The sequence below is a fragment of the Bacillus rossius genome, chromosome 3, assembly GCF_032445375.1.
Source record: "Bacillus rossius redtenbacheri isolate Brsri chromosome 3, Brsri_v3, whole genome shotgun sequence".
Classification (NCBI taxonomy): Eukaryota; Metazoa; Arthropoda; class Insecta; order Phasmatodea; family Bacillidae; genus Bacillus; species Bacillus rossius.
Genome location: NC_086332.1, coordinates 118,224,680 through 118,241,770, shown reverse-complemented (window position 1 = coordinate 118,241,770; position 17,091 = coordinate 118,224,680). Strand labels below are relative to the sequence as shown.

General features: G+C 42.0%; 1 protein-coding gene across 4 annotated transcripts in view; it reads left to right on the top strand.

The window, feature by feature from the left end:
- LOC134531193 (stearoyl-CoA desaturase 5-like) overlaps positions 1–17,091 on the top strand; it is a 79,267-nt gene that overhangs the window by 27,845 nt on the left and 34,331 nt on the right. For 3 of the 4 annotated variants that reach the window (XM_063366836.1, XM_063366834.1, XM_063366837.1), the window contains exons 2-3: positions 12,791–13,004; positions 16,555–16,685. In XM_063366836.1, coding sequence (XP_063222906.1) covers positions 12,809–13,004; positions 16,555–16,685 — 327 coding nt within the window. In that variant the 5' untranslated portion in view covers positions 12,791–12,808. Of the gene's footprint in view, positions 1–12,790; positions 13,005–15,293; positions 15,317–16,554; positions 16,686–17,091 lie in introns of those variants that run through there. The other variant, XM_063366838.1, reaches the window with a different exon arrangement.

Here is a 17,091-nt window from a genome sequence, read left to right as displayed (position 1 = left end):
ACAATCTTTTTTTAGTGTACGCGCATTAAAATTTATACACTTTGGAATACTTTCCTGCTTAAATTGAATGTCATCGTAAGCAAACAGTAAAGATTCCTTACAAATTTCGCAAGTAATTTTTTAGGTAGTTTATTGATATGTGCCTAAACAGCTAAGATTCCAACACTTACAAAAACAGTTTTCTGCAAATTCAGCAAAAAATTTAGTTAATTTAAATGTTTACTACCTGCTCAAAAGGTCCTAGTGTGCAAATGTTTGGGTGCTCGTAGACTACTCTGATTTCTTTCATAAAATGTTCGATGTGTACGATTCTTTTTCCTGCTAATGTAGGGACACACGATGGAACGTTTTCAACTAATAGACTTTCCTCATCAGATAGGAACAATTTATCGTTGTCTTCCTTTCTGTCGTACAAAGACGAACGAGATTCACTTTCCGATGAAGACGTATTGCCACTGCTTGTTAGCCGTTCAACTCCAGACATGTTTTGTATTTCTTACACATTTTTTCTGCGGAAAAAAAAATAGTTTTTTTTACATAAAATGTTCTATGTGTGACATAGGAGTGTTTCTATACAATATACTTTAAAGTTAATAGCACAGGTACATGAAATAATGTCAACGAACTACACAGAATAGGATAAACAAATAATGGCTGGTGGATAATATTAATGACATTGTGCCACACTGAATAAGATACACAAATGTGAAATAATGACTTTAAAAATAAGGCTGTATTATCTTTACTTTTGAGAAAACGATTATTAGGTTGTGGAAATTTGTGTGTTGAAGTTTTTTGGAGACGCGTTGAAAAAAGCACTTGGTAATATGGCTTGACACTAAGAAAGTATTCACAGCACGAACTTGATGCTATAGTAATTTTATGCTTCTAATTACAGTCTGTTATATTATTAATAATTTTATTCATGCTATGATTGAGTGGAAAAAAATTTAAATTACTATTTTTTTATTTTTTGTTTCAAATCTATTGAAAATACGACCTATAAATGCTTGTTTGTAACTCTCAGTTAGAAAAATAATTTCGAAATAATATTTATGTACCTACAACCCCGATTTTGAAGTGACATCGTCAACGAAATAACAGCTACAATCACAGATGGTAGGACATCAATAATATAAATTGTTTCAACACGTTTTCAAAATACTGTAACGATCTGCTGCTTTTTCGATTGGAGTGGATAGTTAGTTAGATTCTTATGACACAGATTAGATGGTTGAAGACTAATACATACACCTACTTTAAGCATGGGCGTAGCTAAAACAGTGTTATAAAAGCTGGCTTAACATTTTTAAGTACATGACTCATGGAAAAAACTGAACAAGGAGAGAGGAAGACAGATGTATGTGGGTTCCGACACCCACCTGACTTGTGAATTTCATTGACAGGTCTCAGCAAAGTTTGTGGCCTCAAGATTCAGCACGCACTGGTTTGCTAAATGCATTTAAATTTTTTATTTAAATTAAAACACTTCAATCTATTTTAAAAGTCTCAGTCTTTGTTTTGTCAGTACAAATAGGAAAGTAGCATCACACAGAATATACAAAAAATAATGAAAGAAAAAATTGGATATTCGTTAATCGTATCTTAAGATCCAAGAAACAGAAAGAAAATATCCCGCGATGTATACTACCTTTTCCTACTTCCTACTAATATTATAAACGCGAAGTTTGTAAGTATGGATGTTTGTTACTCTTTCACGTAAAAACTACAGAATGGATTTTAATGAAACTTTACAATAATATATCTTATACATCAGAATAAAACATAGGCTACATATTAATATGAAATTCCATCCTTAAAGAGTGAAAAAGTGAAAATTTCATTTTATAACAGAAAAAATTATAGGTCATAGACATACAAATAGTGAGTGAGTGTCATTTCTCTATGTCTACCGCAAATTCATATTTTTCTCCTTGGTGAGACCAGCCCGCTTAGTGGAGCTCGCAGCGGCTAGCAAAATAAAGGTGCTAATAACAGTTTGGTTCTTAACTTCGTCAAAGATAGAGTTGCCTTGAATTTTAAACGCACCTTCGTTAGATGCGTTTTCATGTCTTTAATTTTCGTTTGTTTGTGCCATATGCGTTCCTATACCATTTATCCGATTGCTATTAAATTTTGGTGATTTGTTATGCGGATGCCCGTGAAGGTTTCTGAAACAGTATAACTATTTTGCAATAGTTGGAGCACGAATCGTTTCAAAAAAATGTGTTTATTTCATATTATATAGCGGTACTTCGTTTGTTTTTGTTGTCTAAGTGCGCACGCATGAGACAATTTATTTAAATATAAAAGAGACACAGAGATAGAGTGATATATATACAGAGTGAGAATGAGAGAGACAGAGAGATAAGTTGAGATAGGGCGAGGTATAGAGAATGAAATGGGTTAGATAAAGAGATATATAGATGTATAGTGCTATATAGAGATTTATATATAGAAGAGATAGAGATAGTGGGAGGTATATATGTAGATATATATAGAGATAAATAGAGATAGAGAGATACATATATAGATGTAAATAGAGATAAATATATATTTAGAGATATGGATGGATGATTTTTATATGTGTAACTACTTTAAACATATTACAAAACAAAATTGAATGAGGCATTGCAATGCATGCTTAGCATTAGCTAGATAATGGAATCATTTCAATATTAGTAATCTCTTATTTTTCAGCTTTTTTCTATAGTGCTTTTTAAAGTCTAGGCTACATACTTACCACCAACTTTTCATATATACAGGTAAATAACTATACACTGGCAGAACAACGTCTGTCGGGATCTGAAAGTGATATAAATTATTTTGGACACTTGACATTCAAATTAAGAATACAATTACTAACTACATCTGATTTCGAAAAAGGTCCCCTTCACCCTGTGTTCAGCCCGGGAAACGCCGGGTACTGCAGCTAGTATAGCCATATTGTTAGCAGAAGTTAATCAAGTTGCTTCAGCTGACGTTTGCGCTATCTAGCTGCATTACTAGGGCTTATAAGCCGCATTGCTTATGGGAGGGGCTTACTTATTAACTTAAACATATGTCCAGAAGTGAAATAAATCTGGTCGATATTCAAACCCGCTACCTCTTGCACTATAATATGGTGTTCTACCGATTACACAAATATAGCCAGCTTCAAAACGGTTATAAAATTTAATTTAATGAATTTTAAACTCAACATACATAACTATAATAAATGACAAAGTAAAACCAACTGACAGTTTGTTAAATCAGTACGGGGAAATAAGCTCTCAGCTCTAAGTTTGAATCAACTCAGTGCAATAGCCTACTCAAATTGCAAAAATATGAATTTAATTTTACATTTTTTTTAATATAATTCGCATTGGGGAAGACATTAACTTTAACATAGTATTTCAAAACTTTAACATAGGTAGTATTTAAAATTCTTACTTCGACAAAACTCAAGTAAATAAAATAGAAATGTATTTCATCAAATATAAAACTATATTGTTTCACATAAAAATAAAAAGGTATTGTTCTATTTCGATTAGACTCAGATTATTAATATATTTTTGCTTACCCCTCTTCCTCGTTGTCAATATTGCGCACTTTTCTTCTTTTCCTCTATATCTCGTTCGCAGCTTTTGCGTGTTTGTTTCGTTTCCGTAGATGAGAAGCCCGAAGTTTGCCTGGAATTTGTTTACCCATTAATACTTTGATATTAAAAAAATTCGAAGAGCAAATTTAATACATATAATAAAAATTCAATTTATTTCCACAAACTACACTTTACCTTACTTCTTCCTACTAATGCTCACTCTGTCCCTTGAACCTTGGCAAGTGTGACTAATCTTCAAGGTCAGACAGCAACCAACTGCTGCCCGAGGGTGGAGGGGGGCAATTCAGCGCGGCCTAGAGGCGGGGGGTGCCAGTGGGGTGCGTGCAACACAGGCACAACTACTGTACAGTCCAAGAGAAGGTTGTTGTAGGCAACTGACATATAACAAAAACAGTGTTGCAAGACTGGATATTTTTTGGGTGTTTCATATTACTTAAAAAATCAAAGATTAAATTTTACAGATTAAATTTCAAACTAGCAATTAACAAAATCTTAAATTTTTCCATTGAGAGATAGTTGGTGGTTTTTATCAAAATAATAATGTCTAATTCAAGCGACACTAATGATTACAGCAAACATTTGGCAAATGATTTATAGCTTTCATAATAAGTTATTTTGTTGGGCATTTTGTACAGATGACATCAAATGCAATTCTTCAAGGAAAAAATGGATAGTTAAATGAAAAAAGTGGTACACAAAATCACTGAATTATCAACTTTGAAGTGAAATATTTTAAAAATTATGCTTCTTAAACAAAACAAACAGCTACCCTTTTAAAGTGTTCATGCACAACTCATTACATGGAAAAATAAAATTAAAAAATGTGATATATGACCTTAATTGCACCAAGTGTTAATGATTATATTTCTGGTATTGTCAATAACTAGAGGTACTAACTGTAAGCAACACCAGAAAGAGTGAATATGTAAACTGGCTATTGGTTTAATGTTTAGAATGAATTTTTGTTTTATATAATTTTTTTAAATATATAAAATTTTCACTTATTAGGGTATAAACCCAATTTTCAATTGTAACTATAACAAAAATTATAGTAATAAAATAAATATCATAACGGCGTACCTTGAAAGTCACGATTCGATTTAAAAACGGCGCGCTTATACGCCGATATATATAGTTATATAGAACGCTCGACACTCGACGGCCAAAGACGAAAAATACTCGCTAACGCTTGAGAAAATAGAGAGAACAAAATGTTTCGTCTCTCACTCGATTTAAAATTTTCTAACCTAACTAAAACTAATTGTATTTTGGAGGGGTCAGGGTTAGGGAGGGACCTAGGTGCGTCTCAGGCCGAAGCCTATACGCCTAGTCATGCTGGGATTAACCATGCAGGGAGAGGGTCGCATGCATCATGTGCTAGGAGGGGATTGGCCAGCCATGGCAGTAATTGATGCCATGACTAACTCCCCTCACTCATAAATATAGACTATAACTAGAGATAGGTTGGGCCCAGGTAAAACCTGCATAGATCAGAGAAAACCCTGGGCACATTCATGCGGGATGCAAATTGGCATGCATTACGTGTAGGGCATTCTCTAGTCATGACGGAGAGGTCCGAGAATAGCCGAAGACCCTTCGTTTGTGTTTAGTTCACACGTACGCTCGCCCGCACACTCACTAGCCTCACTTTTACAATTACGCTTTACTACTTTCTCTCCGATATTTCTCGTTCATGTTTGCAAATACGATGATGGATATAAAAACCTTTTTTATGTATTTTTTAATTCTCCACTACTTGTGTTTGAAAAATCTTTCGATTAAACGCATAGATTCTGAGAAAAACTGAGTCAAGCCAATTTTTAACCCTTTTCTCCAAAAACTTCACGTCCGATTGCAAAAAAAAAAAAAAAAATCATCATCATTCGATTCAGCGTCATCGAATTATCCTTATATCAAGTTTTCAGGTCTGCTGGTAAAAAGTGCTTACTTGTTGACTGGCCTATGCAGCCTTCTTATCGCGCGCGTGATAACCCGCGGCTACAACTGCCCCTCGCCCTCCTGCATGAGTTACAGAGGACATCAACATTCGGCCCTCGTGACTCCCGTGAAACGGATGTGCGTAGTTAGTTATACGTCTCTCGGAAATACAGAGTCTGACCAGTAGTTAATAACTCTGTCAAGGGTTAACTAAATTCCCCCAACAGCTAATATAGGCATAGTGGTCCTTTCAGACCTCGTTTCGTTGTTTGTCACTCTGCGCCTACGCGCGCCGCCATCTTTTACCAATGTCAGTGCCGCTACACTAGCGGAACCTCCCCCCCCCCCCCCCTCATTATTCGTCTCCACCACGTGCCTTCATGTTCGTGAACAAAGCTTCCATGCTTTCACATCTACTAAACATATTTATGTCGCACAACACCCACACAATGCATATTCCTTTCTGTATTAAATTTTGAAACCGGTTATTTTCTTAATTCAGGAGAACTTATAACATACCTAACTCTAAAGTATTTTTTTAAAGCCCATGTAAAGTTACGGCCACCGTTTCCAGATTTTAAGCATATTATAATTCATTATAATTTTTATAATTCATAAAATTTAAATTTACATGGAGTCTAGACATTAATTACTATAAATAAAATATATACTTACTCCTAAGTAAAATACTATTGTACTCTAATTCAATCTATTTCGTATATAAGCAATGTAAATATGATTATATCACTTATTTGTGTTTCCGCACTCATCATCAAAGTAATCTACAATCACTGTGTATAGCTTTTGTTCGATTGTTTTCGTGAACACCCAATGAGATGTATAGTCTCTCTTGCCTTCAACGAAAGGTTTTCTAAATTAAATTGTCTGTGTGTCGGTCGAATTTTCCACAAATTTCCTATGCTAGCACAGTAGTATGTAATAGGGGCTCCTGCGCCTGGCGCCGGCGCGTAGATTATGATTGTCGGTCCGCCATCTTGGATTGTGACGTCACGGCGGCCATCTTGGACTAAAAATTCCTCAAAAATGACTCAAAATGACTCAAAACCTCTATCTTTGTTCAACAATGAGAAGTTCACAAGCTAGCAGAATCTATTTATGTATTTTTGTAATTTTTTTCATTTTAAATTTGTTATTGTTTATTTTTATTAAATATTTTTCCCTGTAATTTTATATCAAAGAAAACGTGTGGTGGATTTCTCTGAGTGCATCTGATTATCCTTGTCAATATTATGGTGGTTTTCTCCGTGTGCTCCCGATTATTCTTGTTAATATTTTGATGGTTTTCTCCAAATGCTTCTGATTAATCCTGGCTAGACATCTTATGGTTTTCTCCGAGTGCTCCTGATTATTCTTGTCAATATTATGGTGGTATTCTCCGTGTGCTTCTGATTATCCCTGTGGTTTCTTCAAGTGCATCTCTCTATTCTGAGAAACCGCTCTCTGCATGATGGATTTTTTACCTAATGAGTCATGTCATTTTATTCAGAGTTACATTTAATTAGTGAAATTCTGCTAATAAATTGACACTTACAGTATTTTTACCAGGTGGAATTCAAAAAATAAACAACCATTACTCAGTTAAATAATATGCTTTGCGACTAACTGCATTGAACTTGGTGGTTAAGACAGGTAATTTTATTCAGATACTCAGTCAAATAATTTACCATGAGACATCTGTGAAGCACTAACATGCGAGACGAACTTCCTTCTCCTTGGTGACTAGCGAAACCATCCTTCTATTGCGATCGTTTGTGAGCATCCAGCATCCTGCATAAAATAAATAAATAATATTTAACTGTAAGCAACATGTGGTGTCATCTGTTGACAATAATCGACACTACTTTAAACAGGTTATTTTGCATGAGATAAATTAACTCTCATCACTGAATGGTGCTATTGTAGTCAGTTAGAGACATCTAGTTTCGTAGCCACGCGGTCTTTTAGCCATGCTGACTCGTAACCATGTGATCTGGAAGCTTCGTAGTCCTATAGCCTCGCGATCACGTAACCTTGAAGACTCGCAATCGCGTAGTCTCGTAACCTCATGGCTCGTAGTCTCGTAGTCATGAAGCATTGGAGCCTTGTAGACTTGTAGCTACGTAAACAAGTAGTCATGTAATCTTATAACATAATGCTGTTGGAGCAGTTGGTGCTTTATACACTCGAAGGTAGTTGGTGGAGACTTGTAAACTTGTAGAATTGAAGCTTTGTATCCAATTGGTCTTGTAGCCATGTCGACTTAAAGTCATTTGGAGCCGAGGAGACTTGTATCCTTGTAGCTTCATAGACATGTAGTTTCGTAGCCACGTGGTCTTTTAGTCATGCAATCTCGTAAACTTGAAGATTCGTAGTCACGTAGTCTCGTAACCTCATGGCTCGTAGTCGCGTAGTCGTGATGTCTTGGGACCTCGTAGCATTCTAGCCAAATATCATTGGTGCTGTTGAAACAAAAGGCTGTAGGAGCAATTGGTGCCTACTGGAGCCTTTGATGTCTGAAGCTGTATCAAAACAACATCAGTGTAGAAACTGCAGCAAGGTGTTTACCTTGAGAAAGAATGCTAAACGGTATGAGAAGAATGATTGTGTTAAAAACCACTACGCAAAATGATAAGCTGTAATCGGTGTATCAGGTTGTTAACGTGAATTGACAGCTTAAAAAGACATGGTAGAACATGTAAAGCCAAGCCCACTTACGGCATAGAGGACATCGATGGAACCACTAGATTAAAGAAGAGAGATCTGCATTACGACAACAATAATTTTCCTTGTCCACAGCGTGATGGTATTAGCTCACCCGATCGTACGAAGAACATAAATTGAAGGATGCTGATTGCTTCGAGAAGACTGAAACTAATGGAAGTAACAACACCGTGAAAAGTGAGAATACATTCAAGCCGATATTCAGTAGATCCACCATACTTTGTTAAAAGGAAGTATGAAGACTATGAAGACACTTCGACATTAACGATAACGAATTCTTAAGGTAATCTGGGTGAAGACGATGTCTTCTACGGTGATTGTACAGTGACTCTGAAGCTGGTGGCGTGATCGAAGACTGTGCTGAAGCAGCTAAAGCAGGCAAGATCGAAGACTGTGATGGTGGCCTGTGACCAAAACGATGGAAACGACATAATAAAATTAATTATCCTGATCAAGCTTGTGATAATCACTGGCTCGATGAAGAAAGTGACCTTGTGGTTGACGATAAAACGGAAGACACCGGAGATAATAATATTTATTATAAACGTGCAAGGACGATGGTAGCAGAAGAGATTAGTAGTATGTAATAGGGGCTCCTGCGCCTGGCTTCTGGCTGTGGTGCCTGGTGCCGAGCCTTATCTCTGATTGTGACATCACGGCGGCCATCTTGGATGAGCGTAACGGGACACCGCGTAACGGGACACAACGTAATGGGACACAACGTAACTGGACAAGTAGATCACGGCGGCCATCTTGTAGGCCGTGACCTTGACCTTTGACCTTGACCTTTGAACTTGTCCTTGACCCCGGCAGACATATTGGATCCGCCATATTGGATCCGACATATTTAAATCGAGCGGCCCACTCATTATGATGAAATTTTCGTCTCTGTCACCATATTGTTTTTTTCTGTTCCACTGGAGGCCACCATCTTGGATACCATCGACTTTGTTTCTGCTGTTTGTTCCTAGAGAGCGCCAGCTTTGCTCTTGATTTTTTTCTGTTCCACTGGAGGCCGCCATCTTGGATACCGTCGTATTTTTTTTTTTTTAGTTTTTTGTTCCTAGATAGCGCCAGCGTCGCTCTTGATTTTTTTCTGTTCCACTGGAGGCCACCATCTTGGATACCGTCGACTTTTTTTCTGCTGTTTGTTCCTAGAGAACGCCAGCGTCGCTCTGTCACATCACATAAGGTCAATGTTCCATTACCTTCCATAGCTATTATTGTCCTTATCGACATATTAAATTTAATTTTTTATACAAAATACATTGGGAACGCTGTGATTCGAACCATCGCAGCTCTGATCTTTAGGTTGGAAAACACACGCCTTTAAACGCACGGCCATCGAGACATTTACCAGACTGAGAATTGAATAAGGTATTTATAATAGTAACATGCATATTCGGACTTGTAATTTTTTTTTTTAATTTTAAGTTATAATAGCACTACCTGTTCAAAAGAGAGAAACACCATCTTGTATTAAGACGTAACTGTTGCAATTATCGTTACGGTCGCCAGTTTTAAAATCCGCAATTTTTATGTTAGAAAATCGGGAAAAATGTTAAAAATCATAAAAAAAGTTAAATAATCGAATTAAATAATAAAAAACTTAAAAACCACTGTTGCACTTATGGTTACGGTCGCCATTTTGGATTATATAAATGTTGCATGTTTCGATACCCCCGCCATCTTGGTTGAGTACTATGTCATCGTTACACTTTATGTTACGACCGTCATATTGGATCCTATTAATGTTGCATTTTTCGTTACGGCCGCTATCTTGTAAATCTTTATTTATTATCCGATTTTAATTAAATAAGTTCAAAATTCATCAAAAAATTAACTAATTAGAATTCTGATTGATTATATCGATTACCGTCCTTGGTTAGAAACCGGTGAGGGCAAAAAATTAAAAAAACAGATCCATCCTCCACAGAAGCCACCTACAGACTGACCTACCACCAATACCAAGGAATATATCGTCAGCTGGTATGACGTCATGTCCGCCATCTTGTCTTCGTCCGCTGGAGACCAACATCTTGTTTTCGTCTGATAGAGTGTGTTGACGTCATGTTAGTATAATTTACTGTTCACCATACCTTTAACCTTGTCTGTTGGCATTGAACTTTTACCTTACCCTTGAACTTTGACCTTGACATTGAATTTTGACCTTGACCTTAAACATTGACCTTAACCTTGAACTTTGACTTTGACCTTTAAATTTGACCTTGACCTTGAACATTTACCTTGACCTTGAAATTTGAACTTGACCTTGATATTTGACTTTGATCTTGACGTACATCATGGATCCGTCATTTTATGTTCAGTACATGCTACCAGGAGCTACCGCCTGCTAGTGGTCATTGCCACCATCTTGTTTTAGTCTGCTTGAGGACAATCTTGTGCGTACTCGTCTTACCATCATGCTAGTTTTATTCTAACCTGCTACAGTGCAGTAATCATTTATTATTACATCTTGAAATTTGGGCGCAATCTTAAAATCATGTAATTATTTAGCTAGAAATGTGGGAAAAATTCCAAATTCACCAAAAAATCAATTATTAATTTACAAATCGAATCGATCAGTTCCTCTCCACTGTTCGATTCTTGACCAGTGACAGTTGTAACTAAATATTAAACATATTTAATATTTTGTCTTCCATTACCTTTCGTGGAATTTATTAATCATTCACTCTACGAAAATCAACTCAAGACAATATACCTGACCATCTAAATAAATATAGTGCCGCTTTGCATTATATGAAAGTCTAGTTTTTTGATACTTAGATTAACCTTTAAATTGTTCACGTACAAAACCATCCATACATATACACCAAGCGTCTTCGGATCACAAGACCGGGCCATGGACAATGTCAGACATATAGGCCATGAACTCAGTACACACAGGAAAACGGAATGTACACGCAGGAAAACGGAATGTACACGCAGGAAAACGGAACGTACACACAGAAAAATGGAATGTACATGCAGGAAAACGGAATGTACACACAGGAAACGTAATTTACACACAGGAAAACAGAATGTACATGCAGGAAAACGGAATGTATACGCAGGAAAACGGAATGTATACACAGGAAAACAGAATGTACACGCAGGAAAACGGAATGTATACGCAGGAAAACGGAACGTACTCACAGGAAAACGGAATGTACACGCACGAAAACGGAAAGTACACGCAGGAAAAAGGAATGTACACGCAGAAAAAAGGAACGTACACACAGGAAACGGAACGTACATACAGGAAACGGAATGATCACACATACAGTAGCGGAAACACATTCTTAGTTGGAAATCAGAATACAAGAAATAAAACGTACTTTTTAAATAATTCATTTATTTTTCAATAGTACACACATGACAGTTAAACAAATTATTATTGTGTGTAGCCAGCTTTAAGTATGGACGATACTTCAATGACTCGCAATCATGCCAAGGAGTGCTCGCGTCAGGCGAGGTCTAGGAACTGGCCGGTTTAAGAGTTTGCAAGCCCTAGCAGTTCTCGTCACGAATCGGGGACGAATCACAGGAGACGTCCGTGCACCAAGGCGGGAATAATGGGATCACCCTGCTGGGTCATTGAATAGTAGGCACAATCAGATCTAGAGCTGGGAAAACTTGGGGAGACAAGTCTGAAAAAGGTTGGATGGGAGTGTACAGGAGGATGAACAAGTTTAAGTTCATGCAGCAGAGGAATGATTGGAGACATTATTTAAGTTGGAAAAAAAATTCAAATTTAAAATTGTGCCAAAACTACTAGTTGGTGGCACACGGTGTAACGCACAAGTTGTACGACGGTAAACATTTGGTATGTTATTAAGCATAGTCAACTCTTTACGAAATATTCAGCTTTGGACACAATTTTTGGATGTTTGTGCCTCTTTTGGTTTTCGTTTCCTGGACTATGACAACGACCGGGCAAAGACAAAAACCCGAATTTGTACATCACAGCGACAAACAGATGAACCCAACGATGTGACTTAAAAGATAATCTGGACAAAGTAGGCTTCCTAAGAAAAAACAATTGCGACATTTCGGGAACTGACATCAGGCACAAACAGACTGTCAGCAATAGTTATGTCTGAAAAAGAAAATAAGAGCGAAACTCTCAGTACTCGCCAGAGACGTGTAACATCTAACCTCGGTAACGAGCAAATTAATGTGTTCTCATGTTGCAAATACACTTAATATATGAAACTTGGACACGAAATTTAACGTAGAATTTTTTATAAATAATTAAAAGAGTGATAAATATACGTAAATTGTGTTTTCAAATACAATTATGGACGCGAATGACACGCAGTTTCCAAACCCAACGTTATAATTCGCTGCCGAAAAAGCTTCGTCAACTATTTAATAATTCTATATGCATAGCAGTTAAAACTGAAAAGTTTCCTTAAGCTTTGTGAACATTGATTCGCGCCATCCTCCGCAGATGGCAGCACCGTGGTTACACATGTCCGTTCCATTCACTAAATGACTCCTGCCAAAGGCCAGTGTGTTTCCGTGCAGAAGGCCGCAGGCAGCAAGATGGCGCCCGAGGCGGAGAGCGCTGGCGGACAGCAGGGAGGGTGCGCCCCCGCACAGCCACGGGACCCCTACTTCGAGCGCTGGTGGTCGCAGGTCGTGTGGAGGAACGTGGCCTACATGTCGCTGCTGCACGGGGCCGCGCTGTACGCGCTGCTCACCATCCCAATCAGAGACACCGTGCCCACGCACGTCTGGAGTAAGTACCGCCCGCTGCAGCCATGCTCACCATCCCCGTCAGAGACACCGTGCCCACGCACGTCTGGAGTAAGTACCACCCGCTGCAGCCATGCTCACCATCCCCGTCAGAGACACCGTGCCCACGCACGTCTGGAGTAAGTACCGCCCGCTGCAGCCATGCTCACCATCCCCGTCAGAGACACCGTGCCCACGCACGTCTGGAGTAAGTACCGCCCGCTGCAGCCATGCTCACCATCCCCGTCAGAGACACCGTGCCCACGCACGTCTGGAGTAAGTACCGCCCGCTGCAGCCATGCTCACCATCCCCGTCAGAGACACCGTGCCCACGCACGTCTGGAGTAAGTACCGCCCGCTGCAGCCATGCACACCATCCCCGTCAGAAACACCGTGCCCACGCACGTCTGGAGTAAGTACCGCCCGCTGCAGCCATGCTCACCATCCCCGTCAGAGACACCGTGCCCACGCACGTCTGGAGTAAGTACCGCCCGCTGCAGCCATGCTCACCATCCCCGTCAGAGACACCGTGCCCACGCACGTCTGGAGTAAGTACCGCCCGCTGCAGCCATGCTCACCATCCCCGTCAGAGACACCGTGCCCACGCATGTCTGAAGTAAGTACCGCCCGCTGCAGCCATGCTCACCATCCCCGTCAGACACAACGTGCCCACGCACGTCTGGAGTAAGTACCGCCCGCTGCAGCCATGCTCACCATCCCCGTCAGACACACCGTGCCCACGCACGTCTGAAGTAAGTACCGCCCGCTGCAGCCATGCTCACCATCCCCGTCAGAGACACCGTGCCCACGCACGTCTGAAGTAAGTACCGCCCGCTGCAGCCATGCTCACCATCCCCGTCAGACACACCGTGCCCATGCACGTCTGGAGTAAGTACCGCCCGCTGCAGCCATGCTCACCATCCCCGTTAGAGACACCGTGCCCACGCACGTCTGGAGTAAGTACCGCCCGCTGCAGCCATGCTCACCATCCCCGTCAGACACACCGTGCCCACGCACGTCTGGAGTAAGTACCGCCCGCTGCAACCATGCTCACCATCCCCGTTAGACACACCGTGCCCACGCACGTCTGGAGTAAGTACCGCCCGCTGCAGCCATGCTCACCATCCCCGTTAGAGACACCGTGCCCACGCAGGTCTTGAGTAAGTACCGCCCGCTGCAACCATGCTTACCATCCCCGTCAGACACACCGTGCCCACGCATATCTGGAGTAAGTACCGCCCGCTGCAGCCATGCTTACCATCCCCGTTAGAGACACCGTGCCCACGCACGTCTGGAGTAAGTACCGCCTGCTGCAACCATGCTCACCATCCCCGTCAGACACACCGTGCCCACGCATGTCTGAAGTAAGTACCGCCCGCTGCAGCCATGCTCACCATCCCCGTCAGACACAACGTGCCCACGCACGTCTGGAGTAAGTACCGCCCGCTGCAGCCATGCTCACCATCCCCGTCAGACACACCGTGCCCACGTCTGTCTGGAGTAAGTACCGCCCGCTGCAACCATGCTCACCATCCCCATCAGACACACCGTGCCCACGCACGTCTGGAGTAAGTACCGCCCGCTGCAGCCATGCTCACCATCCCTGTCAGACACACCGTGCCCACGCACGTCTGGAGTAAGTACCGCCTGCTGCAGCCATGCTCACCATCCCCGTCAGACACACCGTGCCCACGCATGTCTGGAGTAAGTACCGCCCGCTGCAGCCATGCTCACCATCCCCGTTAGAGACACTATGCCCACGCACGTCTGGAGTAAGTACCGCCCACTGCAACCATGTTCACCATCCCCGTCAGACACACCGTGCCCACGCACGTCTGGAGTAAGTACTGCCCGCTGCAGCCATGCTCACCATCCCCGTCAGACACACCGTGCCCACGCACGTCTGGAGTAAGTACCGCCCGCTGCAGCCATTCTCACCATCCCCGTCAGACACACCGTGCCCACGCATGTCTGGAGTAAGTACCGCCCGCTGCAGCCATGCTCACCATCCCCGTTAGAGACACCGTGCCCACGCACGTCTGGAGTAAGTACCGCCCGCTGCAACCATGCTCACCATCCCCGTCAGACACACCGTGCCCACGCACGTCTGGAGTAAGTACCGCCTGCTGCAGCCATGCTCACCATCCCCGTCAGACACACCGTGCCCACGCACGTCTCGAGTAAGTACCGCCCGCTGCAACCATGCTCAGCATCCCCGTTAGAGACACCGTGCCCACGCCCGTCTGGAGTAAGTATCGCCCGCTGCAGCCATGCTCACCATCCCCGTTAGAGACACCGTGCCCACGCACGTCTGGAGTAAGTATCGCCCGCTGCAACCATGCTCAGCATCCCCGTTAGAGACACCGTGCCCACGCCCGTCTGGAGTAAGTATCGCCCGCTGCAGCCATGCTCACCATCGTGTTATATGTTCAAGACCAGGGGTGCCCCCCTTCCCTACCCAGGTTGTCCGAGAGCTTAACCCAGAGGCTTCTGAAAATCAGTTTATCGAAATCGTGTTTTAATACTAAAATACTAAACGAAATATTGCACTAATATTGCTAAATTGCAATAATGTCAAACTACATTGTTTTTTTAGATTTTGTTCCCCTCCCCTAAAGGGTTCAACTCTCGCCCTTGTGGGCATCCCTGTTGCTCACTTCGAACCACAGAGCCTGCAGTTACCACATCCAGTATGCTGCACGCCTCACACGGGTCCTGTGGTACACAAGTGAAAACAAGTGATTGAGCAACTAGCTGAGTTCTGGCTTTTCTCTGCCCTCATAAATTTCAACCTATCTGCCTGTTTCTCTCACTCCAAGCAGTTCCTTAGTCTGCTGTCGACAACAGCAAACGCCGCTGAAATCAGCGAAAATGAATCAGCAGTCTGTATATCCCTGGGCCTTTATTAGTGTGACTGTTACTGTCACTGGCGATCCAAGCAGCGGTTCCAAGGGCAGGGGAACGATCGGGACTTCTACTGGATGTAACGGCCGTTTTGTCGAAGGAGTGGATCGGTGCCATGTCGAAGGGGGGGGGGTGGGGTTATAAGAAACATTACTTTTGAGCACGAGCCCGCTCCCTTTTTTTCCTCCGAGTTTCTGTGTTCTCGTGTTCGTGTTGCAAATAAACTTATAATACGAAACGCGCTCACAAAATTTCAAAATTTTTAACGTATATTTTTTAAAATAATGCTGAGAGTGATAAATACATTTTTTTTTTAGGTGAATCAAACGTAGTTTCCGCACCCGTCAGTAAGTTTCGCTGCCAGAGCATCTACGTTGACAATTGAATAATTTTATTAGCAGACCGACATTTTAAAGTACATAAAAAAAACTGCTCCGGTAAAAGCGAAAAAGAAATGCAGAAATACTAAACCCCTGATTTGGACCTGATTTTCGATAAGGAATTTTGTTATAATACGGTCCACCTTGTTAAAATGCATCAAACAATGAACACTATAAATTTTTCCTTTGGGTTTGTGAGCTTTGGTTGGCGCCATCCACCACAGATGGCAGCACCGTCGTCACAAACGCCAGGTGACGCGTGTGTGGCAGGCGTGTTCTCGGGGCTCGTGGGCGGCTTCGGCGTGACGGCGGGAGCCCACCGCCTCTGGACGCACCGCTCCTTCAAGGCGGACACCCATCTGCGCGTGCTGCTCGCGCTCTGCTACTCCATGGCCGGCGAGGTGAGTCCAGCCGCGCCGTGTTGGTCCTGTAGACTCGCCGCCCTCCCCTCGCCACGCCCACCAGAGGCACGTGTCGGCGAGTTAACCTAGGGTAAGGAACTACGCTGCCGTGCCGTCCTCGCCGCCCTCCCCTCGCCACGCCCACCAGAGGCACGTGTCGGCGAGTTAACCTAGGGTAAGGAACTACGCTGCCGTGCCGTCCTCACAGATAGTTGCGGACCCCGAGAGCGTGGGCATCGGGCACCAGGCAGTGGGATGTTGCCCACAACCTCCTGTTTTCAAGTTGACAAATTAATGGGTTAAAAGGACACACCCTATACAAAACACGTGATGTTTGCTTAACCAATCAACATAAAGAGTATGCATCTACAAGCAAAGAAAACTGCGTGAAAAAAAAATGTATAGG